The 27726-nt window shown below is 42.2% G+C and overlaps 1 protein-coding gene across 1 annotated transcript; it reads left to right on the top strand.

Moving 5' to 3' along the window:
• Window positions 1-2347: 2347 nt before the first annotated feature.
• LOC104406395 (chordin-like protein 1) lies at window positions 2348-26906 on the top strand (the record flags this gene model as incomplete). The annotated part of the gene is made up of 7 exons (XM_010015359.1): window positions 2348-2444; window positions 4256-4368; window positions 7957-8050; window positions 23617-23762; window positions 24761-24854; window positions 25439-25506; window positions 26732-26906. Coding segments are annotated over exons 1-7 (787 nt in total), but the record flags the coding sequence as incomplete, so codon positions are not given.
• Between the last annotated feature and the right edge of the window lie 820 nt (window positions 26907-27726).

Genomic DNA, 27726 nt, shown 5'->3' with positions numbered 1-27726 from the left:
CGTCCCGCCGCCTCTATCCCTCCTTGTACTAACGGTGGAGCGCGGCGCGGCCGGGCACTGCCGCTTTCGGGCACCTCGGCGGGCGCTTTGTAGGGCGAGGCGTTAAACACAGCCCCGCAAGCTGTGTTCCAGTGAGTACATCATGTAAGAACTGCTCGCTTTCATTGTTTCCACCATGCAGAAAACACACCAATAATTAACAGGTTAATCCTAACCGAGATTATTTAAATCCAGGAATATTTTTAGGACGTTGCCCTTTGGGGAAATAAAGGGAGTGTGCTAATAGTGAAAAGTATGTGTTTATATTTGGAGTAACAACAATACAGAAATTAAAGAGAATTAAGAAAGACATCAAAAGTCTCCATCCCGTTTCTGTTATTAACTCCTCCATTTCACATCACCGTGCAGCATTTCTGAGCTTAGGCAATCCAACTTTTAAAATGTTCTTCCTTTTGAAGACCTGACCTTTGAAATGGAGGGATTTCAAAGCCTTTCTATTGGAACTACCCAAGCTGGCCAACAGGTAAAGTGCTGCACAAAGGGTAACTGTGCTCCATTTATAAATATGCTTTGCTTAAGCAACCCCCAGGAAGGCCAAAACACTGCAATACTCACAGTTCTGCTAGTCCCAGGATGTGCTACTGTTGTTCTCACTGTCTGCATGATTTCTGGGACTGAATTATGAGGGTTTAATTTTAAAGGAGTGTTTAAAAGGTTATTTGGCTTTAAAAACGTCCTATGTGATTTGAAGACATCGAAAGGAAAAAATGACTTAAAACTTTTCTTCTGAAATTGGAATATTATTCTCAGCTTCCAAAATAAATGGAAAATTGTATTTTGTTACTGCATAGGGAGTGGGCTTTTAAAATGGGGTTATTCTTTGGGATGTTTTCAGATGCAGTTTGCATTCTTTCAAGTGAGCTGACTGAGCATAGGCAGAGTAGCTGCACAGATTTGGTTAGTTAAGGAGGATGCCCATTCTGGTTGTGCTTTGGGAAGGTAAAGCAACGCAAGCCTTGAACAGGAAAGGCAATAAAACCACTGATAAAATCAGACCAGCCACCCTTTGCTGCAGTACTGTCAATCTCAACAGCCTCTGTAGGAAGAGTTTCTTTTTAGGTGCTGTTTACTTACTATTCATTTCTCTAAGTTATCCACCACTTGATTTTGAATATACATGTATAAATTATCATTTCTGCTTTGGTTATCTGTGAGCTGAAACATACTCACTTACACTTCTATTATTTACATGAAATCTGAAGAGGTCAAATGACTTTACAAAGCAGATGGTTTATTTTTCCAGTAGTGAATTATTTTAATTGGAACTTTTGTAAAACTACTTGTGAATCCACATCAAACCTCTTCAAATCACCCCCAAATCTTCCTGACACTCCAAATTATGGACAAGTGGACTGTGGGAAGAGAATATTTTTGCAGTGAATTCTGATAAACAGTAAAGCATCAACATTTTTCTCAATTTAGAACCTTAGGTTGGCTGTCAGAAATAAATGAATTCTACTTTAGTTCATTATTTTATGCCTTTTTTCATTATAAAATAATCCACCTTTTAAAGCCAGAAAAAGATAAGCAGAACTGTGCATGCAGCAAATATGGTACCACCTCTGCACCACACAGAACATGTTAAGCTTTGCTCCATATGCCAGGTTTTGACAGCAAAGATTTACAGGAATGAAGATGACATGTCAATCCCCCATGCTACTTTCAGATATCAAGGCCACAGAAAGGAAAACCAATTATACACAGTCCCAGAACAACAGTGGTTGGGAGAGGGGCAAGTGAATAGTGGTGGAAGCCTGTGAGATGCAGGAGGAGAGCTCCCATTGCCAAGAGCATGGCCAGCATGTTGCCCTAAGCAGGGAGTGCCATGGTGCGGGGCCAGTGCACCAGGAATGGCCAAGGTTCATATTATACTGAAGCAAACATGTTACAGTTGACACCTGCATTTCCTCAGTTACATCCAAAAGAGCTGCTCCACAAGCACATCTTCCCAACTGGTTTCTTGTGAAAGAGGTCTGGAAGAATTCCAAAGTCAGGTTTTTCCGCTTTGGAATAAAATAAGGACTTTCTTAGAAGTAATACCCACTTTTCGACCTTCATGAATGGGAATGTAGCCCCTTTTCCAAAACTGAAATGATCTGAAGCCAAAGCTAGTTCCATGCAATGAATATCCATGATATAGACAGTTTAGGATTTCTGTGTGCAGGATGAGATCATGTCAGAGAATTCAAGTATCTTACAGGATTGGTTTAATTAATTTAATCTTTTCTTCCCAACAGTCCAACGTTCTCTGCTTTGGAGGCTCTTTCTTTTCCTTTTGTCGATAAAGATGAGAAAAAAGTGGATACTGAAGGATTTTCATTTTATCTTTTGTGGTGTGCTCTGTCTCCTTTTCGTAGATGGAGGTAAACTAGAACAAGTAAAACGTAAGTAGACTTCAAAGCTGTCACCTTCACACAAATTTGACATTTTCCTTCTATTTGACTGAAATATCTTCAAACTGTGGTACTGTGTTCAAAACCTTCTAACTTTCTTCCTCCTAATCCTATGTTTAGTAGAATCAGGTCATCCCCAGGTTTGGGGCACTTCTTCCTGAAGCTGTACAGGTTTCATTGCATCATAAAGAACATAACACATCAATTGGAGAATCTGTTTTATTTCACATATCCTGAATCCAGAGAGTGCTTAATTCCATTTTCGTAAACATCTGACAGATTATCTGGATTCTGTCCCATGTGTAAGACTATTGTGCTGAAGTTTTCAGCTAGTGTAAAGCTCGTCCAAGACTGTTATGGTGTGTTCCAAAAACAACCTCATATGAACTGGATTAGATACATCCTTTGAGAAAATTAAGGGTTTAAGCGCTGTCAAAAACTTGATGAGCAGAATTGAAAAGAATACAAACAAAACAAAGGGAGTATTTCTACAAAGCCTGTCATCCGTGGGAGATGTTAACACATTTCAGAAAGCATGGCAAGGAGGAGTAACTACTCCAGTAAGACTGCTACAGCCCTGTTACTAGCTCTCTGGACTGCTCTCCTCACCTGCACGCTGGGTTTTGGCCTTCTTCTTACCAAAGACATTGTTTGCCCTTGAGAAGCAGTTACAATTTTCAGCCTCAGTATCAGGTGCTTCTGCTTCTAAGGAAATAGATGCATTAAAAAAAGGAAAAGAATGAGTTCCATAAAGGCCACGTTCTCTGTTGAACATGCTCCCAGGCAAACAATGTGCAGGTATCCCTGGTCACAGAAAGCACAGTGTGAGAAACTACCGAACTCCATTCATCTGCTTTTTCAGATCCTGCCTTTCATTTGTCATGCTTTAGTGTGAAGTGAAGGCAGAGCACTTCACAGTTGCTACTAATAATCCCTACCTCTTGCTACCTTCTTTTAGCCCAGTAAATGGGAAGAATGTCCCTTGTTTGGATTATCACTTGGAAAGAGGTATTTTGTTTGATACCCTGAAGTATCATCTATACTGAGGCTAGTGAATTTGGACATCATTAAGATAACAGGAAGGAATTCTCTTGTGGAAACACATGATAAACACCCTTTAATTGAAGAGATTTGAGTTTTCAGTGTGAAGCCATAACGTGACAGGGAGAGATCGGGCAATAATGTCTGACAGGTAGATGGATACCTGCAGAACTGCACCTGCACGATTAGAAGTGCTTAATGCACAAGAAGATCTTAAAATACTCTGAATGCTGAAGCATATGTAAGTTAGAACAAGTTGTTCTGAAACACTAGGACAAACTTCTGTTTTATTAGGTGGTTAAAATAGGGAGACACTGAACATGTAGTGTAAATACAGTGCATTTACCCTCCTTTTGCAGACCCCATGTTCAAAATCTCTCAGCTGTATAACCTGGGATTTTCCTGAGTTAAGCCAATTACTTTGGGTTTGCAATGAAAAGGTTTTGTTTCTTAAACCCATCTGAGCAATCAAGCACTTCAGTTTTGTTGGCATTTTAGCCAGTGGTTTTGCAGGTGAAAGGATAAACTCACCCTGTGTGACAGCCATTGTGTCAGCTATTTCAGGAGCTGCAGTTTTGGAAAGATGGGAGATCATGTCATTTATGTGGGGAAGTTAGAGACAACAGCACATGAAATCAAGGACATTTCCATTGTGTGATATTCTGGGGAAAGAACAAGTAGTTCACATAAAACCTAAGAACACTTTGTAAGCATGGAACGGGAACATTCATTCAAGCTCTTTATTCCTTACTGCTTTACAGACTCAGATACATACTGTGTGTTTCAAGATAAGAAGTACCGTGTTGGAGAGAGATGGCATCCTTACCTAGAACCCTATGGCCTTGTCTACTGTGTAAACTGTCTGTGCTCAGAGGTAGGACTGCTGAGTTATTAATCCTACAACTACTTCTACTTGCTTACTTGACCAGAATCCTTCCTGCTGTATCTACAACTTGACAAGCTCAAACCTATTTGCACTAGTAGGTCATGCTGCAGGAAAGAGCAGTTCCATCAATGTGGATGAACCTAAATCTGAAGTTGTTTGTATCTATGGACAATGCCCACGACTTCAGAGGCATTTCCACAGTCAAAGCACCTGATGCCCTAAAGTGCTAAAGGAACAGGATTGTATAACACTGCTTGTAGAATCTATGAAAGAAGAATCAGATGATGAAAAATGACAAAAAGGTTTGGGAAGCAGGGAGAACTGGATAGGACATGAAGGGATAGGTCCTTAGCTGTCATCAGCTGATGCCTGATACGAAGACACAGCAGCCACAGATCTCCTAAGTATGGCATTATACAGCTGGGGGGGGGCAGGAAAATGAGGTCAAAGTATGTCTCTTGGAGTACTTTAAAATGACTAAATAAGGGGCTCTTAATCAGTAACACATGAGACACTCCAGATGCTGAGTTTTGTCTGCTGTATTCAATGCAGAATAAAGTTTTCTTGGCTATTTCCTCCCCGCAAGTATAAAATATTGGGCCCTTGTGCAGCATTTGCTCTGAGGGATCTGCTACTACAGAGATGCACCAACAGTAGCCCCCCCGGCTTGGCTACATCTCAGATCTGTGCAGCAGAGAGAAGGCAGTAAAAGAAAAGCAATGCAGTAGGAAGAAAATGAAAAGTCCTTGGTTACAGCAAAAAGGAGTTTCCACTCATTTTTGCTGATCTGTAAGTGGAAAACTCCCTCAGAATCCATGTGTGGTAAAACACGTTAAATTGCTGGAAGGCTGTGTCTTGGGTGGGGATGAAATTAACTGGAAACCCTAGAGATCTGGATACAAATCATTGCTCAATGAGTTTCAGGAAGATGTTAGTCTGGAGGGATAGGAAATTGCATGGTATGCTCCTCTAGAGCACAGGCATACCCACACACTGTGAGGCTCCAACAAATGGAGTGTATTTCATTTCTTTCATGGCATGAAAGACCAGAGTGACAGTTCAGGGCAGCTGTTATTAAAGAAGTAAACTGTGGTAATGACCAGTACATGCAGCTCAGAAGAGGTTCTGGACTCTACTTCCTTGTTTGCTCTGTTTTACCTTTGTTGTACCATGAGGGTGCAAAATGTCACTTGGGGTTATTTCAGCAGTGAGGATGCTCTGAGGGATCTCTGGGATGTGACTCTTGTTGCCTGGGAAGAAGACTCCAAATAACAACTGCAGCATCCAGCCATTCGTTTGAGCTTTGTCCTGGCCAAAAGAAGTGCCCTCAGAACACTGACCTACAGTGAAAGTTCCAGATCATCAGGAAACTCTCAATAATTTACAATTTCAACAAAATTAAGGCTAGATAAAGCCTTAGAAATGCATTAGAAAACATGTCATGACATAGCACAAGCACAGACCTAGTATTACAGCATAAAAACCCCAGGTGTCTTTGTCACCAGTGTGACCAAAATTTCTTCGCTGGCCTCCAACATCATGATCCATATGATCTCTGCACAAAAACAAGTCATATGAGCCAGGCAACAGACGGAGATCTCTGCTCCATCTCTAAACAACAGCCTGGGTGAGTCCATCCATCCCCCCAACACACACACTTCTAATGTTGAAGAAAAAGGCAGACAAATTAACTGAACAGAGGCCAAATTATTCAGCCTGGGATTAAAAAAAAAAGCCTTCCTGGTGTTGTGTGTATGTAGCATTGTATTTTTACAAGTTATAATTTACATACTTAAACCAGAATAAAACTAACCGTAGGTCAGTGTTCTCACCCTGCTCCCCCTTTCTTTTACAACCCCTCCTCCCCACCAGTACACAGTGGAAACTGTTGGCTGTGACTGTCATGTATACTGGAACACTCAACAGTTTGTCAGATCATTATTTTACTCTCTAAAATAGAGCAGCTTTTTGCCTGTCTTCCTGGTCAGCTCTGCAGACTTCGGGGGTCAAAATGAATGCTCTCTGCACTTAGTACTGATACCCACAGGCTGAGAGGAGAAACGCACTGTTACTCTTTGGGTATCTGCTGCAGAAATGCTCATCGTGGCCCTGACTCACAGAGACCTACAAGAACTTAAGTCCTGCTCTAGGGGGTAAGCTTAAGTTGTATTTAGTAGGGTTTGGTCTCCCAAATAGCGCTGTGAGTCTAAGAGCAGTCTGAGGAAGCACAAGGTCAGTCGGAATAGTTGTGTCCTGCTGCAAACAGCGGAGCGCTGCAGGCAGCACTGAGGAGCCAAGCAGGCCTGCAGGACTATCACAGCTGACCCTGCACAGGACGTAAATGTCCACCTCAGGAGATTTCACAGGACTAATCGTTAAGGAGGGAGTGAGGCCATGGAGCAGGACAAGTGAGCAACACAGAGCCAGGCCAGCAGACAGTGCCAGACTGTCTTCCACAGCAGCGCTTTACAGGCTCTCGGGTGATGGTGCACTGGGCAAGGGCTATGCACACCAGTGCCAGTCCCTATCCCACACAGAATCTACAGCCTACAATTGCTCCTCCTCTCTAAAATCAGTGTATTTAATTTCAGTCAGCATTGGAAACAGATGGTGATATCACTTTTAGTGTCTCTTTCCAAAGCAGATGCACAAATGTAGTTTGTGGGTAGTAATGATCAATGATTACAGCCTGTGGTCTGCAGAGACTTAGGAGTCAATGGATTATTTTGATAGAGAAGAAAGAGAGGAAAGCCCATACATACACCATCTAAGGAAGTCTGCACCACTGCTGGAAACATTTCAGTGCTCCAGAAGGCACAGGAAAATGAAGTGGGTTTATTCCTGACACCACCTAAAACTGCAGTCATAGCATAGTATCAGTGTTCATGCTGAAAGATCCTTCTTGATATAAACATGAGCAACTCAGAGCTAAATTAGAAGGATGAATTATAGATGGGAAATGGGAATTTGAAATGGATAGTCTTTGCTTGTTACAGACACTGGAGAAGGAAAATTCCCTGTGTTTTAATTATAAATCAAACTTAGATGTGGTCAAATAGAATATGTTAATGACATGAATAATGAACACTATTCCCAAGACTTGCTCGTGTTTCTTAGAAAAATGGCTGCTTCCCAACTGGTGTTTTTTGTCTGCTGGGGAACCCATAAAATGAAAACAAAAGACTCTCCACAGTTTTCAGGAACTATTACAGATGCTATTGTCTCTTGTGGTCTTGAACCAACCCTCAGCAGGGGATACCTCAGAGACCAACCATTCATTATCTGGGTCTCAGTTTTGAAAATGCAATTCCTAAGCATAATCTGCTCAAAAGAAAAACACAAATGATGATTGTTGCAAGCCATTTCCAGGCACTTCCTCTGATTTTAAGGTTTGTATGGATTTCTGCTGCATTCTGAGCTCCAGCATGAATTCAGAGGCAGTGAAACCTGGTGAGAGTGAAATCAGAATGTTGTAGAAATGCATTTATATAAAGAATATTTAGATGTAGACTAGAGAACACAGAAATTTGTAAGATAGGCCATTTCATAAAAGTATTGTATTGTGTTCACCTGCAGAATGGAAATGTACTGTGCAGCAGAATAAGATGCCCAAGTCTACACTGTCCTTCCCCTGTGCACGTACCACAGCTGTGCTGCCCACGATGCCCAGGTAATTCCTACTAATGCCGTACAGTCCTTGCTGAAATAGGTGTTTAAGATGATGAGGAACAGCAACATTAAATGCCTGTGCTGGAAAACTTCTGTGAAGTAAACATCCTTCTATGTCCCTTTAGGTCATGAGAGGTTTGCCCTACAGGTGGTTTAGGAAATTGAAGTACAGATTTGGGAAGGGATCAGGCAAACTCCCAAGTCCAGTCCCCTACAGTCTAAGCAGAAGGCAGCAGAAGTTTCACTGCTGGAGTCTATGGACTATCTGCTCCCAACTCCTTCCCTTATCTCTAAACTGCATCACAATAAAACCCCATCCCACAAACTTCCTAGGTTTCTGCTTTTGGTGCTTTCCCTAACAGCAGGCTGAAATACATGGTTATTTGCAGTGGTTCTCTGTTAACAAGCAGTTCAAAATTGCTGTGGCAAATGTGCATTTGTATAGTATCACTGTACAACTAGTCTGGTAACATTTGCTTTTTACATCTCAAATCCAGGCATAGCTTCATAATTAGTAGAGACTGTTGTAAATCATAGAAGCAGTGCTGTAGGAGTTTATGACTATATAAATCCAATGGGATACTGTATAGTAAATTCCTCCAGACTGTACATTTATTATATGCTCATTATTAAGAGCCACTGTATGAAAGAGACTAAGCAGGATCTTTCACGAGGCTGTTACAACATTCCCGACATGGCCTAATGGCTGGTAGATTTGACTGGAGCTTTCCCCTAGATGTCTGTCTTAGTGGCACCCCTCGTTTCCATTTATAAAAGAGTATTCATGCAGCATCACAGAAAGGGTTTATTTGATTTTCTCCAGAGAGTTTCATTGTCTGAGGAAAACAGCTGTTCCCTGACCAAAACCTGTGAGCAGGAGGTGGTGCCCAGTGGAGAGTGCACAAGCAGTTTGCTGTTCAGCTGGGACTGGAGTGTGTTCGTTGCGCTTACTGGAGAATAAATGACACCAACCCACCAGTGTTTTGTAGGATTCATCTGTTCTGACTATCATGTACATCTGTACATAAGATGTCTAGATCAGCGTCCAATCTAGGTATCTAGAATCCTTTTCTTATCAGTGATGAGGAAAAACCATTTCAAGTGCATAACTCCTCCAACGCTATGATGCCACTCTTAGCACAGAATCCTAGGCTGGTTTGGGTTGGAAGGAACCTTAAAAACCCAACTAGTTCCAACCCCCTGCCATGAGTAGCCACAACTGCCACTACACCAGGTTGCTCAAAAACATTCTCCTTGTGTCCTGGGATGAAATTCATCCCATTCAACTTCAGATCTAACACTTTGGCACCTAGTTGATGGTACAGTGTTACCTATGATGGTCTAATACATAGGCAAGAAGGTTTGTAAGGTAATATGTTTTACATGACTAACTAGTAGCATTAGATTAAGTGGTAGGATGCTGGGAACACAAACCCCTCTTCTGCCTTCAGATCAAAAGAAGGATTGGTGTGCCAGTGCGCCCCAAACCTGTCTGTTTTTGCAGCTCATCTAAGCTTCAGTTGGGAAGGGAATCATGTAGATACCCTTCACAGCTGTTGGAAACGTGCTGTCCCAGAGGGTCATTCATCCTGTTACCCAGAATGAGAAGTTTTCCCTGGAGATGCCCATCTCTCTCCACTGATTACTGAGGGAGCACAGGCAAATAGAGCTGACACTAGATGCTCGCTTTTTGACATCTTAAGTTAAATCACAGCAATCCCACCCCAGTATGTGACTGGCATTTGGGGTCAGGAACTTCTTTCTTTTTTAAGTATCTCTGTAGAGTATTTAGTATAGAAACAATTGCTTCAGAGTGACTGGGTTTGCTTCAAGTGCTCTCTGGCACTGCACTGTTTGGCTGTTTTCTGTTTAGGGGACTGTAAATGTTGTGATACTTATCAAGATTTTAAAACATTCTCCAATGACCTAGTAAGGAAGAATACGGGTCCCTGTAAACTCTCAAATCCTTCTTATCAAGTGAAGTTCTTGCTGTTCACAGTCTTCAGGTAGAATTTTGTACTGGGTGTTTAAACTGATAAATCCAGAAAATTACCAGAACGAGCCTTTCCTGAATTGTGATCCATTATGTTCTCCTGCAGGCTCCTAAAATCCATCTATAGTCTATCTGCTACATATTAAATGAGTTTGATATGTAAATTAAATTGCTGGCTGGGCAGCATCTCATTAGAAATAAGAGTCCCACTAAGGTCTATTTTTTCCCTAACTGAATCCATAATTCAGATAGAGTTGCACCGACATCAGGCAAAAGAGGACCAGGAATCTCCTGTGATTTCAGGGATTATTTGCATTCTGCTTGCTGCAGTGATTATTTGTATCAAATTTAGTGTCCTGCCTTCAGTAGTAATGTTCATGCCTGATCTGAGTAGGAATCTCAAGCATTCTTGCACATGTTATGCTAGCTTTCCATTCCTGTGTCTGGCATACAATGTCTTTTGTGCAGCATCCCATGATAAGCTGGAATTTCACTTCTCTGGTTTCCCTGGTTATTCTGTAATGGAAAGTGATAGAGCTCTGGCCATTAGCCACCCATCTGAATGACTATAACTGCTCATCATATTGTCATGAAGGTTTCTCCTCTGTTCCTCAGGCTCATTTCAGAAATGAGTAGTGCTACTTAGAGTGACTTTGGGCTCTTCCTCCTGCTTTTCTGCAAGAGTGAGAGTGGAACTTGTAGAGTGTAGCCTTGTAGAGTGTAACTGCCCAAATAACTGCCTCCTTATTTAATGAAGCAGAGGTAATGCCAGGAGGCAGCAGCTTTCATTGGAAACTGAACTTCATAACTACCTAAGTGGAGGAGCTGTTGAAGGGATTCCTTTGAGAAAAGTTGGCACCACTCTCCCCTTGGAATTCATGTCTCCTGCATCCATAGTGACACTGGACTTGCTAACACAAAGAGATGCAGTGTTTGTACCCTGTCTCCCTGGCACCAGCCACCATGAATCTTAAGTAGTTGTCAGACATACGTTATGAAGCATCTTCTACTTTTCACCAGTGGTTCAATCCTACCAGCTTTTCTCACAGATTCACTGCTGACCTTTCTTTGTTTTAAATATCTTCTTTCTAGCACTGGCACAATCCAGACCTTGTGTCATGCATAGAACAAGGTACTCCTCCCTTTTGCAGCTCTGAAAAGTATTTTATTATTTGAATTAGATTCTTATCATCACACATACGTGACCAGAAGTACTAGGTTCACATACATTGGGACTCTAGTGAGACCTAAAAGGACATCACATGCTTCTGAGCTTGTTATAGAGTGAAGGAGAGAATTCACCATCATACTTAGAGCTGGATCAGCTCTGAGTTAGAGTGGACTTCAGACCTCCTGCCTCCTGTCATGAAAAAAAGCTTCAAGGACAAGTTCTTGAAGCATTCAGCTGCAGCTCTATTTCCTTTATGGCGCTACTATGGACGGAGCCTTTACAAATGGAACATTTATTGTAGGCTGCATCACTTCTACATGAAATGATTGCAAATCAAAGCATTCCGAGTCTAGCTAAAGACCTAAAATTATTGAGTACAATCTGCAGTATGTAAATCTAAGACAGGGGAAGCTTACGTCAGAAGCAAAAAGGCACAACTGCAGGAGTTAGAAAGGGTTTCCATATTGCACTTGCTGGTTTGATTTCTGAGCAGATAAGGCTGCACGCTGATGTATGGAGCAGCCCATCTGGCTCCAGTATTTTCAGTTAGTTGATGCCCTGACTAAACACACTGGCTTCCAAGAGTATTCATGATTAGTAACACATTTAAGTTTAAGCTCCTTTGGTACTATGATGGTTCTCTATCAAATTCAAACCACTTTTCTGATGTACTTTTTGTTGTTCTTTAGATGATAGTGAAATAACAACAAAATGCCAGGCTGTACCTATATACAAAGCTGGACTAAATACAGCTTTGTATAAATAAATGGACCAGACCAGGTATTGCCACAGTGGTCTGAGAACATCACCTGAAAAATCAAACAGCTCTGTCTGCATGGTAGACTGCAGCATGACTTAGTAATAGCTGAATCTTTGAACTGGCTATTTTAGACCCTGGCAGCAGCCTAGTTAGGACAGTGAAGAACTCACCACAGTGCAAAACTTGCTTAAGAAGCCTGCAGTGAGCTCAGTGCTACGTTCTCACAATTCCTTCCAGGAACTCAGCTTGTCCAGGTAACACACTGCAGTCAGACTCAGCCTTGCAAGGTGCTGAGCATATACAGCTCCTGCTGATCTGATACGCATCATATGTATAAATACAGAATACTACATATACATGTATGTATTACAGTGCATCTTGCACTGAATTACAACCTAGATCTTCCACGTGGGCAGTTGGGATGCTCTGGTGGAATGATTTTCCACTGCAGAATGTACACACAATAAGCCATTTGGTGAAGAGGTTTTGGGTTCCACCCAGCTCACGCCCCAGAGCTCCAGGCTCTCAGTTCCAATCTTCTCACCCTTCTATTCGGAAGAACCCAATCTAGATCACAAATATTTGTGGGATGGAGGAAGGCATATTGTGCCCAGCTCCTCCATTCTCTATACAGCTCTTGTTGCTACCACCCGTCCTTCTGATATCACTAAATGAGAAACTCATGGCTCAGATCTCACTGGAGTTACAAGGAGTTTTAATTGCCTTGAATAGGTGGGTGTGACACCTGCGTAGGAAAGAGAAAAACCCCATAGTATGGTAATATTGAGATGTTCAGCTGGTCTCTTACTGAACACATCCTGTTTTCTGTGATGTTAGTAAAAGAACAGTTGTTACCTCCCATATGAAAATATCTCTGTTGACAGATGCTGCACCTCTGAAATTAAAGTCAGAAACACTTTATATCCCGAATTCCAGACTGAAAACAAACTATTGTAGCAACACTCAGGATTGAGAATTTTTATAAGTAACCTGGTGAAGGGCATATCGTCCTTCTAAAAGTTGTGCCTGAACCAATACACATGGTTCAAACACCTAAATATGTCATGAGACTTTGGAGATTGATCTAGACTTCACATACGACTTGTGAAACACCAGAACTCTCCACTGTCCAAAAGATCAGATCCCTGCCCTAGCATCAAAGACCTTCAAGGTTCTCAACCCTGACAAGCTGCAAACATAGAAACCCTTCTCCTTTCTGAGTGTTAATCCCTCTATTGCTTAAGTCCCCAGGCAGCAGAATTTCTTGATGAACTGTGCTGCCGAAACACCCACTTTCCATCTTACCCCATCAAAAGATTTGAGACGACTGGTCATGCAGCAGTATAAACAATCTCTGAGCTTGTGATTTCCTTTCTCGTATGTAATGGTGGAAAGATTAAGGAAGAAAGCCACAGGGTCTCATGAGAATGAGATGCAGAAAGTATTTCTTTCTTCCATGATTCTTACTGAAATTTGAATTTGACATTAGTGAACATTACAGCCACTGCAAGTTGATACATGCTGTATTTTGAGACAACAATAAAAAAAGGGCATCTTACAAAGGTGCCTCCCAAAGGCCTAGATGTACTCTGGGAGATGGACACAACAAAGCAGCAACTGTCATTTTATGAAAGACTTGATAAATCATGGAGAAATCTTATAAAATCCATCACTTGTGAAGAACAGCAACAGCCTGTAAGTGATTTTGATACTGAATTCTGAGGAGCACTGTGCTGGACACATGAAGGGCACTCTCAGCAGCAGGGATTAAGGAACAGGGGGAGGACAATATCTGTATAACTCATTGAGAATGGTTAAATCTTGGCAGAAATGTTCAGATGAAAGAAAATCCAGTGCAGCACATGCCTCAGGGGTGATGCATGCTAAATAACAAGTTCGTAACCACCTCAGTACTGAGTCCTACAAGGATTTTCTTACTGACACCAAGGAATAGACAGTTGGCACTTAACTAACAGTCCATTGCTAGAAGTATGGGTTTGGGGCTACCTGCACATCTCAGATTGTAGAAGAACTGGCCATGTTCTCAGCATCCTGCCCACTTTGCCACAAGTCTGACATGAGCCTCAGTTCATGGAAGAAATTCTGCAGAGTGTTTCAGTGTTCACCCCTGCCTTCCTTGTTTCTTTACCTCAGCATCTGAATCTCTGGAGACCTCTAACCCATACCCAGCATACACAGCAGCTGATAGTAGTAACTACAGAACTACTTAGTAGTACCTATTGGTAAGAGCAAGCTTCACATTTTTCCAGTCTGTATTTGGTTCCTGTGGAGGTACCACAGAATTACAGAGCTGTGCTTTTTTATGGTTACTCCACATATACAAAAAAGGTGGATATTCATATCTGGAATATGGAAGACTCACAGAATGTTACACAGCACTGGAGATAGTGAGAAGTTTTGGGGTTTGTATAGTCCCAACAATGAGTAGCTGTGAGATAGTTCAAATAAATTGTTTTTTTGGAAGTAAATCTGATTTGGAAATAGAGGGATTCTTGGGAAAAGTCTTAATCTTTTCCTACTGATGTGTGCTCACATGATTCAGACTGGTTTGTGATTTGCCTTTGTTACCAGCTTCATAAGGAGTGTTTGCTATCACAGCCAGACTCAGGTCATCACCTGCTTCCATACTGCTTTTCTGACTATAAAACCTCAAACAATCTATCTGTAAATAAGCATCCAAAATGCACTGAAAAAGTACACATCTTCCCACATGGATGACAAAATTAGAACTTCCATTACTTGGACTGACATGACAGGATAGGCTGCTCAGAAGTTTCCGAAGATAACTTCCAAGAGCTTCAGAGAAGATTCAAAGTGCACCAAAGCTTTACTCAATTTGTTTTGTTGGCTGGGAGAGTGATTGGTAGATTCATATAATAGTTCAACCTTAGAGCAGGAATTAAAATGGAGCAACCTAGAAAGTGTTTTATGACTCCTTCAGAGTTGCTGGGCAATTGCTGGGCATTTTTTAATGCCACTATAAAAGAAAACACAGGAAATTAAGCTGCAGAAAATATATTAAAATAATGTGAAGAGCCTGACTTTAGCCCTAGAAAGCCAAAAAACAACCAACAGAATGTTTAAACTGAAACTGCGTCTTTGCCTTGAATCTGTCTGAAAGTTCATGGTGTCTAGATAAGGTGCTACTAGTTCCTTCAAGCAATGGGTTTCATGCACTTTGGCTGTTGTGATTACCTCTGAATTACCCTGGAGTTTTTAAAGCTTAACCTGGCCCTTGAAGTTATTTTAATGTAAAGCATTTTGTGGCTTAATATTTTTGACACCTGCACCTCAGAGAGGCACATATGGATTTTGTTTAGAGCTTGTGTTTGCGGTTTTTGGATGGTGCACAACTGTTCAATCCAAATTTACTGTCAGCCTCAGCCACTGCTTTAGAAACAACATCGTTGCAGTTTTTGTTGTTTTTTAAAGGGACCTTCACACATCATCTATGATTCCTTATATCACAGATTCATAATAAGTTGGATTGTGAGGCATGCCTGAGGGAGAAGGCTGAATGCAGATGGACTGAGGGCTGATCCATAGTTTACTGTAGTCAATCAACAGATTTCTATTAGCTTGGCTAGTTTTTGGACTCAGCCTTCTATGAAAACAGATGCAGTTATTGACTGTGCTATAGTCCCTTCTCTAGAAATGTTGAGGAGTATGGTAGAAATATGACACAGAAGATGAAAGAGGAAACTGCCTTCATGCTGTACCACACAGAGTAGGTGTGTGGGCCAGGTTCCAAATTTATGTAGTTCGATGGACTTCAGGTCAGACCTTGAGGTGACACATTCATGGAGAGTGGAAACAAAAGTAGAGGGAAGAAATTAAGCAAAGGAATTTTTAAAAGGAAAGAAATCCATTTGCTCTCTTATGCTGTGCTGTAGTTCCCCAATGAACTCCAGCCACAAAGGTTATTTAAAATAATACTGGGTGATCTCTAGCAGATAACCTCGCACTGAAACAGTGTAATAGGTATTCTCTATCTCTGGTTCCCGTATTCTCATGAGATGATCATAGAATCAACTAGGTTGGAAAAGACCTTTAAGATCATCAAGTCCAACTGTAAGAGGAATCAGGCTTTAGTTCTGGTGATGAAGGAGATTATTTGTGTTTCATCCCTCTGGACATGACAGGGTAAGATCATTAACCCTCTCAGTAGCTGGTGCTTTTGCCCCTGCAGCAGCCAGTTTGCAAGAGCAGTTTGTCCCAGCCCAGGCTGATGGCACTCAGGGCTCAGCTTGGTTGTCCAGCCCTGAAGCTGCCCTGGGAGCAGGTCAGGAATATGGAGTAACTGAGGTGATGGTGCTGACAGGTTTCCTGCCTTTCTGAGGCAAGTGTGTGCAAGAGGCCCCCGCAAAAAAAGTTTGGTAAACTTCTGGGAAAAACGTGATGAGTTCTCCCAGGTCACCAGGACACTTGTCCCACAATATCCCTTGCTTCCTGTAATACAGACATTCCCTGGCTTTGCTGTTTTCTTTATCCCCTCTGCATTTGGCCCCTCTCACCAAGTAGCCCCAGCATAGCACGCTCATGCTAAGGTGGCCAAAATATGATCACAAACCACCTCCTGCACTGAAGGACTTTTTGGGGAAGTGAACCACACTGGCAGAATGAGGAAATCCAGATTCCCAGCTCTATGCTGCTTTTCCCTGGCTCTCCTGGTACAAGTGGATCAGAAGGTAAGCATTAATTGAATCTCTGGGTACAAAATAAACCTACTGCTGTTACTGTACATTAGTCTCACTGGAACTGCAGGAAAATAGGGAAGTGCTGTGTGTTATATAAAGCACAGCTATGTGTGCATGAAATGCACTGCATAAACACAGAAAAGTATCATTTATGTGATCTTTTTTCCATATAAAGATAAGGATCTTTTTTAAAAGAATCCTTCTTTTAAAAATCTATTTTAAAAACAGAGTTTGGTTTGAACACTAACATCAGGGTTAGTTCAATATACAGAGTTGTTCCAGATTGGTTCAACATAACCATGATCAAAATCTCCCGGACTGTCACTCTCCAGCAAGCTGCATAATCTCTTTCTGCAGGATGCTTCTCTCACCTCTTTAACTCTTAGGCTGCTCTGGTCTGAATTTGTAAGGATCAAATTATCAACACATATTTATTCCTCCATTCCAAATACGTGTCTCATACCGAATAGCTGTTTCTTATATACGTGTAATAGAGGGAAAGGCCTAACATAGAGGATTTCTGCCTGGAGGCAGGCTTCTTTATCTTTTACTTGGAATGTTACTCGCACTTAGATTTTTCCAGGACTGGGAAGAGCTTTGGCTGAACCCCCTGGAACACAGACACGGAGGCAGTAGGGATCAAAGGAGTCATTACAACTTCTCTAAGCTCTGATTGCTGAGGGGAAAGGAAAGGAGGCGAGTTGAGATACTCTTAATCAGAGCAGCTCTACAACACCTCACAGGCTTATCTCACTGTCACAAGGTCTGTTCCAGCAACAGGAAGAGGTACATCCTGCATTAAAGCTGGAGAGAGGAGTTCAGCCCAGGTCCCCTCGCAAAGCTAATTTGGAAGTGATTAGATCTGCTTGCTCTGTGCTGCCTGCTTGTGTTGGACAGTGTGTACCTGAGCTGACGCAGCTTTCATAACATTTTCAGTGAGCAAAACAGGGGGAAGTATTCTCATACTCTTGTCATGTTCCCCTTTGGCATTAGAAATGCTTCTGGTCTGCACATTTCTAAGAATTGTGGATTATTTTGACCTTCATAATTGCTCTTTATATGTTGCTCCTGAACAGTTAGCCTGCAATTCTTATGTCAATTTTAAATGTCACGGCAATAACACAGCCTCACATGATGGTATGTTACAACTTGGGGTGACCTGATTTCTGTACAGAAGCAGTGTGTGAGACAACCAGGTAGCTGGTGTTCAACAACAGTTTCCTGCATCAGGACACAGCCTAGAGAGCTTTGAAGTACTTGTTGCAACTAAACTGACTCTCCCACCTGTGTTCAGTAAGTAGCAAAACTCCCTGGGAATACAGGTGAATATGTAGGAGAGATGCCAGTGCAAGCAGTCATCGCAGAGTTACTCAATTGCTTGTCAGTAAGTAGGGTTCCAAACCCAGTCCTCAGTCTCTTGGTCTGTGCATGCTTATGCTCTGTGTTGATTCAGAAAACATGTTTCATAAAATCCTCTCTGGATTGAAAGTCATAATCTATCATCTTCACTTACAAAAGACCAGAGAGACTATCTGCACAACAGTTCCCAGTATGGTAAGTTTCTTAAGACGTGAGTCCTCATGATTCATTTCACATTGTTTAGCATTTGATTGTTTTTATAAGGGTGGTTAATAAACCAGAGACAAACTGCAAAGTCCACGCCAGGCCGAGCATTTCTGGTTGCTGTTAGAGCCTATCTTCTTCAGTAACGACACAAGGTGATTCTGAATGTTGCACTTTAAAAATAGTTCCTAAGTCAGCAAGCCAAGAGTCTGTAGGGTTTTTAAAACAGTGATCTTTGCCAGATGTTCTGATACTAAAATAAGCAGTAGTGAGGGTGTTAAGTACTAACAAGAATGGCCAGAATATTGTGCAAGAAAGTATCTCCTAGAGATGCAGTAAAACCTGAGGTGCTGTGCAGGGTCCTTCCCGACACTGCTGAGGTCGCGGCAGCATGAGCTCTGCCTGCCCACCTTCCTCCTCCAGTCTGTCCAGTCTCCATGTCAGAAGGACACTGGGTTACCACTTCAACCTATTACTGGATGCAGATCCGTAAAACTTGGCATAATGACTCTTGGATGCTTGGTCTCCTTGTCTATGATGTCAAAGACCACCCAAAAGCAACTGATTCTCTTGTCTTGAAGGTCAGATGTCACATCATAAATACTTTACTGCTTATCATGCCACAACTGTACTGATTCTAAGGTGATTTTGACAGTTGGTTTGTTAGTGTCCTAAAACTGTTTGTTTGTGATTGTACTGGCACCTCCTGCCTTTATCCAGAAGGATCCAAGTGGAAGACTTAATTGACTATAGTAAGGCCTGGATCTTAAAGCCCTTCCTCAAGCAAGTCACTCCACACTTCCCAAAGGCTGATTTGCTCAGAGCCAGTTACTGCTTTTCATTCTCTTTGCACATAAATACTTCTACAGAAGCTACCTGGTTTCAAACATTTGGAGCTGCCCATGGAATTTGTCTAAGCTATTGCAGGGACTAGTTGCAGATAACTGATGCCCTTCTGCTACATATGCAAGTAGGGGTAAAGCAGCTAAGAATCAAGCTTTTATAACACTTCAGGAAGGAATACAATTGTAGAGAGAAACTGCTAAAAGATGGTGTTTCCCAAACTGACTGTGATCCATGTGACACAGCATCTGTTTCTCCCAGGAGACTGGAAAGCTCCAGAAGCCAGAAAGCCCTGGTCTGTGTACATAGTATGGATGCCCTCAAACCTTGGCCCTTGGAAACCTCACGTCATAGGCAGAACAACAGGAACCCAGGCAGGTTCCCATGAAAAATGTGTGCTTGGAGCAGCTTCCACTGAACCAGATCTCCATGAAATGTCCAGGGTTTATCAAATTAACACCTACCTCTGTCAGCCTATCAGGAAAGCATTAATGCTGCACTTCACACTACGTTAACAGTCCTTCGCAGCAAACATTTGCCATATTGTTTCTTCACACCCCCTGTCAAATGGACTGTAGGAACCACTCCTACATGCAGTTCTAGGTCGCACTGAACCTCTGCATCAGGCTGTACTATAGATCTGAACTGATACGAATCTTGTTTTATAGATCAACAGTTCCTCCTAGTACAAGCATCCATCTCCAACAGTGTTCAAGCAAGTCCCTAGGCTGAATCCTGAAGGAAACCTTTCCATTGGCTTCTCTGAGGCTAGGATTTACCTTGTGTGTATGGCATGCCAGTGAAAAACAGCCTAGATAGACAGCAGAAGCTGGAGAGAATCCCGTGTTTGGAAGAGAGGAATGCTTGGATGTATAAATTCAAGCATAGTCACCATAGTCTCCATTTGCTTTTAAAAAAGCTATTCTTTTGAAGCTAATCCATTTTTGAATCAGTTGTATTCTGTTGCCTGCCTGGAAGATTTCTTCAGCCAGGTTCAAGGTTTAAAGCTACTCACAGGATACGTTCATATCAAGTCATGCGAAGCCTGAGTTGCACATCTTATCCCCCTGCCTCTACCTAATGCTAATGTTGGAGATAAACCAGTGCTATCCATATTGCTAACTCATGGTCTTATCTTGATGGCACTGAAACTTCAGGCAAATACAGGCATGGCCTGTCAACCTCTACACTGAAGTCTGAGCCCTCAGAGAATAAATGCCAACTATAGAAAGAAAGATACTTCCTTTTCGATTGATGCTATAACAGCTCTACCCTCTCTGTTTTATACTGCTTCCACTGACACGCTGTGAATGCCACAAAGAGCTCAGATTGAACCCAGTTAATTACAGGATTCACACAGATGGGTTGCCTGGTGCTTTCCAGAGGCAGCTAATTAAAGCAATGTTAGTCAGCACCATTAAAATGCCAGCTAAAGCTTTGGGAACACTCCTGATTAAGAAGCAAGGTTCACAAATACCGCTTTGAGCAAGGCAGTATATTTGCAGTTCATTAATTGCTTTCTAACGTATCTTAACTAAGGCACAGGATAATGCATGCTGATAGCAATATTAATGCCAAGACTTTTCAAAGTTCAAACCTGGCACTTCTTAAAACAATCCACGATGACTCTAATTTCACATTCTACAGGAGAATATGATATCAGGAGGGAGTCTGAACTCCTCTAATTAGCCATGATTTAAAGAGCACTAGAAAAGAAACCAAGGCAAGGCCTAGTTGTAGCAAGTCAGTCACCCACTGGCAAAGACAGACAAACTGCACCAGACAGAAGTTATATTTAGACATAAAATATAAACAGAGCTTCCTTGCAGTTTCTGACAGATGCTGTGTTTGCAGAGATCAGTCATGCTCTCCAATATGCTCTTTCTGATATATGAATGTATGTATCCTTTTGCAGTAATGGTAATGTGGTTGTGATCTGAAAACTTCTCCTAAACCTTCTTTTACGCACCCAAATAGCCCATTCACTTCATATACTAAAGGATTAATCATCTGCACAGGTATGTGCAGCACAGGACCTCAACCACGGTCTTATTCCCTGTAACTGATTTCCAGAGATAGGCAGATGTCCATGTGTTTTGGGCTGCATGTCATGATTTAGCTGTTATAGGCCTAACTTCCATGATCAACTTAAAAGAAAAAAAGATGAAAACAATTACCTGCTGCAACTCCCCACTGTCATTTTCCAAGCAATAAAAGTTTCACCATCCTCCTTCCCTTATTTAAAGGCATTTGGTGATTTCCTAATGGACTGAGCATTGTGGCATATACCAAGGTAAATCTGCAGTACAATTTACTCTCTTCATCCAATGCTCTGAAGAGCCACAATGAATCATTCAGGTATTGGTCTTTGCAGATGTCAGACCACAAGCCAAACACTGCTTTTGGACCTGTGTCCCACATGGGCACAGCCATGTCCTGCAGAGGCTTCATGAACAGGGCCCTGCACCCAGACAAGAACCACTGTATTCTCCTTCCATTTACATTTCTTTCCAGTTTTGCTGCTCTTCCAGTTATCCAAGGGGCAAGGGGGTAATTAAGGCTTTGGCAATCTCACTTTCTGCTTTCCATGAGGTGATTCTGGGAAAGCCCAAGACACTCTGGTGGCATAAGCACAGTCCTGAGAAGTGCCTCTTTATTCATGTTTTCCAGTATTTGGGCCTGATGGGGCAGTAGCTAAACTTGTGACTTGAATCTTTTGCCAATGCCAGTCAAAGGATGTGTGCTGATTAGAGCACACACCTTGCCATCCCGGAATTTATGTTACTAGCAAACCAGATAGACAGTGCCACAAGCACTGCATTTCCATGCCAAGCACAGGTGGTGTCAATGCTCTGTACTAGCTGTAAGATTTTGGAAAGGTATCATTAACTGGACTGAAATAATGATGTATTCAGTGCTTCAAAGGAGGAAGTGCAAATACCATGACTGTCCTTGAAGAGAAATGAAGTGTCAGGCAAGGAAGCGTAAGTGGCTACGTTCTCCTGCCATGCTCCTGCAGAACATTCTTCGCTGTGCCACCAACTCTCAAATACTGTAGCACATGTATGTTCCACAGCCAGATTTGACATTCAGAATATTATTAATATTTTATGGACCCATGTAACTAAGTACATGCTTTTATGGAAAACTAAATGTCAGTGTTTAATGCCAGTGCATGCCAGCAGAAACCTGCTCTTTCACTTGAGCTCCCAGCTGAAAAATGTGCGTTCTGTGGTGGCAGAGTTTCACGCAAAATCTCCCTGGGTTTATCTGATAGGTAATGAAAGGGGCTACAGCAAAACCTGAGTTTTTAGGTCAGGTTTCTTTTACATGAAAGCCTAAACCCACTGAATGAAATTTCAGCTGCATTCCTAGAAATCTGCAGTGATTCAGGCTCCAGAGAACAAACACTCCACTGTTACTTCCATGGAGCTCTTGTTCAAAATGTCTTTTTCCATGCTGAGATGCTAAATTCATGTGAATCTAAATGTGTAGTGCCAGATTTGCTGCCCAATAGGTATCAAGTGACTTACATTTCATAGGTGAAGTATAATCCCTTTGCACAGTTTGTCAAATGCTAATAGTTAAACAATCTAGGGGATGTTTTAACAAAAGGTATGGAAAGCTTTATGTCTTAGAAGGAAATTTAACCCATGTGGTGCAGACCTCGATCTGGAGTTGAAACAGGAGGTTTCAGGGTTGAATTGACACTGCCATCTTGAGCACTTTGTCATACGCATGGAGTTCTGCAAACCAAATACACTCATTTGCACATCTGACATTAAAATGCATGTCAGAGAACAATCAGCTTTTGGGTGGCTTTTGAAGTCTGCCTTTGACAGGTTTTGCCCGTTTTCAAAACAGCAGCAATGAATTGTGAAGGCCACTAGGAACAACACTTGTGTAGTCCATAGTTTCCTCTTGATGCAGTTTCCTCACCAGTACCACGCTCCTCCTCCAGAAGGTTTGCGCCTGTGGTTGGCATGGAATGATGCATGCCTTATGGCACATCCTGCTAACATGCAACTAAGTCTTCTATAGGCTACAACATCACAAATCATTAATAAAATGATACCAGTACTAAGAAGGGGAAACCACACTAGGACAGTGTTAGTGATAGTGGGATAATGTATACAAGACCTAATGCCCTCAACATCAAAGCATGAAAAAGCCATGTGTAATAAGTGGGCACAAAACTGCACCCATCTATCTTAATATCAAGTGCTACAGCAGGCAGAGCAAGAGAAAATAGAGCAGCATGAGACACATCAGCTAAACAGTGCTGGCACTGCAGCTGATCATCAGCATCCTAAGATTAACTGGGACAGTCAACTCAAAGTGTGAATTATTAACATGCAGCAAAATAGCAGCATGAGAATATCACTTACACTTTGTAGCATGACAAAACTTGTCCTGTCATAATAAAGAGAAATGAGGGAGAAGGGAAGATTTTCCTCCTTGTGATATTGCCAGATGTCAAGGACATTTGCATGAAATGTTCCTTTCCTGTTCCTTCCAGAAGACTCCCTTTTCTCAGTAAGCAGCAAAATCACCGGGAAATCCTGTGAATACAATGGCACCACCTACCATCATGGTGAAATGTTTGTGGCAGAGGGACTTTTCCAAAACAGGCAAGCAAACCAGTGTGCCCAGTGCAGCTGCTCAGTAAGTAACATGGTTCGACAGAGCCCTGCTCTCTCTGTGCTTCATTTCTCCTTTCTAGAAGACATGACACTGAAATATAAGCAATACATAGCAAAGGCTGGGAGTTGAGAATTAATGCTGAAACTCATAGTGTTCAGAGCCAGTCTGCAGTACCTGGTAAATGCCAGGCTACCTCTTACCCAAACACTGTGGACAAAGCTTACCCTGTTGAGCATCTGCTCTAAGTGAGCCTACAGTGCAGAGGCAGAAGGTAAAATATTGCTACTTGGCACAGATCGAACATCTCGCTTCAACCTGACTGGAAAACACAGTGCTAAGCCAATGCCTGAAACTGAATTCATTTGGACTCAGCTGATAAGTAAAGCCCCACAGGCTGAGAGTGGACAGCGCTGTCAACTGGCACTGAGCCACAGAGCCAAGATGTCACCACTCAAACCCTGGATGTCTGAGCAGTAACCCAGGGACTCCTCAGAGCCAGTGTCTGAACCAGAACATCCCTCTCAATCCAGCCAGCTCTTCAGTATCAAGTATTGGCAACTGTGACCTCCTCTGATCAAATCATCATATTCAACTTTAACTACAAATTAACAGGCCAAGCACTGAAAAGACTTTACAACTTTAAGTTACTGCTGAGCTACTCCTCCAGTTCAGTGGTGAGACACAACTGAGGGAGAGCAGGGGGAAGAATTTACACTGGGTGATTTAGTACCAACCATGTCAGGTACATTTTCAGCCTACAATAATTGCAGTTCTTCTCCCCACACACTTACACCTCTTCCCTTTGCCTCTGCTTTATTTTAAGAAAGGGATCTTCCTCTGTGTGACAACAAATTCTAACAAAGCTATTCAGACTTTTCAATGGGCTGATACTCTGCTTGTGCCACTAGAGCGGTATTTATGGAAACACACATACTAGATGTAAGCACATCCATCAAAAATGCATACACAGTACCAGGCAAATCAGTGACTCCTCCTAAGTTCTTGTGTTCTACTGGCAGGAAGGAAACGTGTACTGTGGGTTGAAGACTTGTCCCAAATTAACTTGCTCTTTCCCAGTTTCTGTTCCGGAGTCCTGCTGTCCAGTTTGCAGAGGTAAGTTCAAGCATAGCCACAGAAGGACAGGCTCTGAATTTACTCCTTCCCCTGCCAGGGCCCTGTCTGTGCACTAGCACTGGCCCTCAGGACACAATCTGCAGGTTTCCCATGTACTTACAATCCAAAGCATGTTGGGAAATTAAACCACCAGAAATGCCAGCAGGGGAACATTGCTACCTCTGTGTTCCTAAATTGAAACAAGAGGAGTACGCACTGGTGATAAAGTTGCATTCCCAGAATGAGATTAATCAAGGCTTCAAATGGCCAAGTCTCTCACCTTTGCCTGAGATCACACAGCGAATGATTGCTGGAAATCACCTTGTGCGCAGCATCTTGGTAAGCTGCATAAAACTGATAGTAAATCTTCATCCTAAGTTTGCATGATGTTTGGGAAGAGATCTTCCTTTTGGTCTGTACAGAATCTAGTGCAATGAAGTCAGACTAAAGACTGACACTTCTACACCTTGATGCAACCTCCACCTTAAATTTAGCTGTAAAGCTGGATGAGACTTTTCCCCTGAGTATCTCCCAAGGTGTGGCACGGTTACCCCCTAATTGCTCCTGCTCTGCTTCGCATACAGGAGATGGAGAATTATCATGGGAACATTCCGACGGGGATATCTTCCGGCAGCCGGCCAACAGGGAAGCCGTAAGTGTGACCTACAGTTTAAAGACAGACTCCTGCTGTGCTTTGTGCATCAGTACATTGGGGAAAGAATAGAAAAGCATGGTAACAGGTCTACGGCTTTATCCTGGGCTCTCTGAATCTAGCCCAAAATAGGTTTCTTCCACTTCAGCAAATCCCTTAATAGACTCAGCCTGAATCCAGGAATAATGATGAATTATAAACTCCCATGAGCTCCTGCAGGCTTTGGATTTTGTCTTTGTTGTATATGCTCTATAAGAATTATAAACTCTGCAGCGTTTTGTTTGCTATGCAGGCATCACTTTTAAATCATAATTGCAAACACTTACTTCCCAGTTGGCATTTACACATGTATATATTTACTTTAGGGGCTTCACTACCCATGGGGCTAAGAGTATCCATTAACAACTTACTTCTCAAGAGATGATTTTTGTAACAACATTTGGAGAGAATATGAAGTGCTTTTAAGCATTAGGTGCATTACCTAAATACATGAACTAACAGGTCTTTGGATTAGTGAGAAGAATCATGCCTTGTAAAAGATCTGCTGTAAAATACATATTCCTTTATGCCCATGGGTATTTTGGAAAATAATTTTCTGAAAACAACCAGTGGTTTTGCTCTAGAAAACACGCTGCACGCTACTAATACTACTACTGTTATTGATACTACTGTTCTTTGCAAATAAAATGAGACTTCCCAGCCTGTAAGACTCAGCCTGTGCAAGCCTAACACTGGCCTTGTGTCAGAGTTCAAAGCTGCAAGCAAACAACAAGCTGGACAGCCACTCTGACACTGGAGCCCCAGCAGAAAGCAACTGTGATGAGGAAAACTAGACAGGCTTACAATTCTTCTCATCTGATCTTAGAGGAGACATCAGTAAAGTAGGCATCTAGCTTTGTACATAATTTTTAATACATGGAGTGAAATAGGCACTTCTGGGTTGTGAGTCATCTCCTCATGATATAGAGTTCCACAACAGGTCAGGTTCTAAAACTGCCTCTCTGTCCATTCACTCAGTTTAGGACTTCAGATGACCAACTTAGATAAAGACACCTACACTGACATATACAGTCTGTGAGATGAGTTACAACCATGTATGTGTGAATGATGTTTGATGATAGCGACAACACTTGTTGTCTGTGTTAAGCTTCTAGTGCAGCCTCTTTCCCCATGATCACTGGAATAAGACATTTACTTTCCTACTCTCTTTCTGTCTCTTAAACAGAGACACTCATACCACCGTTCCCACTACGACCTGTCACCCAGCTCTGCAAGGCAGGCAGTCAACATTCCACGCTTTCCCAATGGCAGGAGTAACCGCGGAGTCCTCCCGGATCCCCAGCAAGCTTCAGGAACAATAGTACAAATCGTCATCAACAACAAGCACAAGCACGGACGAGGTAAAGACAAGTACTTCTTATGGTGTTGCTCTGGGTCAGGAATCAATCACCTGTAGCTCAGAAAAAGCTCTCAAAATACACAGCAGAATATATAGTCACAATTCATACCGGTATCAAGAGACCTGATGCCAAATCAGAGAGGAGAAAAGCAGTAGGCTATTAAGGATATGAAATCAGGTCTTGACTGAGACCAGTTGTGCCTCCAGACAACAGTGTGCTTCATTCTGCAAGGGCACCACCCTTGTGCTGCTCTCTGAAATACCTTGTAGGATTGTGCCACGTCATTCTGAGAACACATGCGGTGGCTACTAGGGAAGTGAGTGCTTTGTGCCATAGAGGACACCACAGTGCCTCCAGATTCACTAACTTGTTCACATGCTGACTGCCCAGTAGGAAATTATTCGTCCTATTTTCTTTACACCATCTCTTATTTTGTAGCTTTACTGGCTGTAAACACTGTATGTTTAAACTGCCCCATAAATCTCAGACCATAAAGTTCTGCCATAGGATCAAGAGGTTTTCTGCTTCCAAGGCTTAGCAAATTATTCTCAAGAAAGGCAGTTGCATGACTTCCCACCCATTAAGCTACTTGTCTAAGACAGTGGGATGCAAGGGGGTGCTTTTCCTCCTCCAAGACTAATACTAGAGGCAGAGTAGGCAATTAGCCTGCACTGGATGCCTGAGCTGTAAAGAGGCAAAGTTAATCAAGATAATCAGTCTCACTCTAAGAATCCTTTAGTGCCTTCTGATAATGCAATATAGTTCATACTACATTATGGAGACACCAGACCTTTGAGCCCATATGGCAAACCTTATCCAA

Source organism: Nestor notabilis, unplaced genomic scaffold (assembly GCF_000696875.1).
Source record: "Nestor notabilis isolate BGI_N333 unplaced genomic scaffold, ASM69687v1 scaffold35295, whole genome shotgun sequence".
In the NCBI taxonomy this organism is placed as follows: Eukaryota; Metazoa; Chordata; class Aves; order Psittaciformes; family Psittacidae; genus Nestor; species Nestor notabilis.
This window is presented reverse-complemented; position numbering and strand designations above follow the sequence as displayed.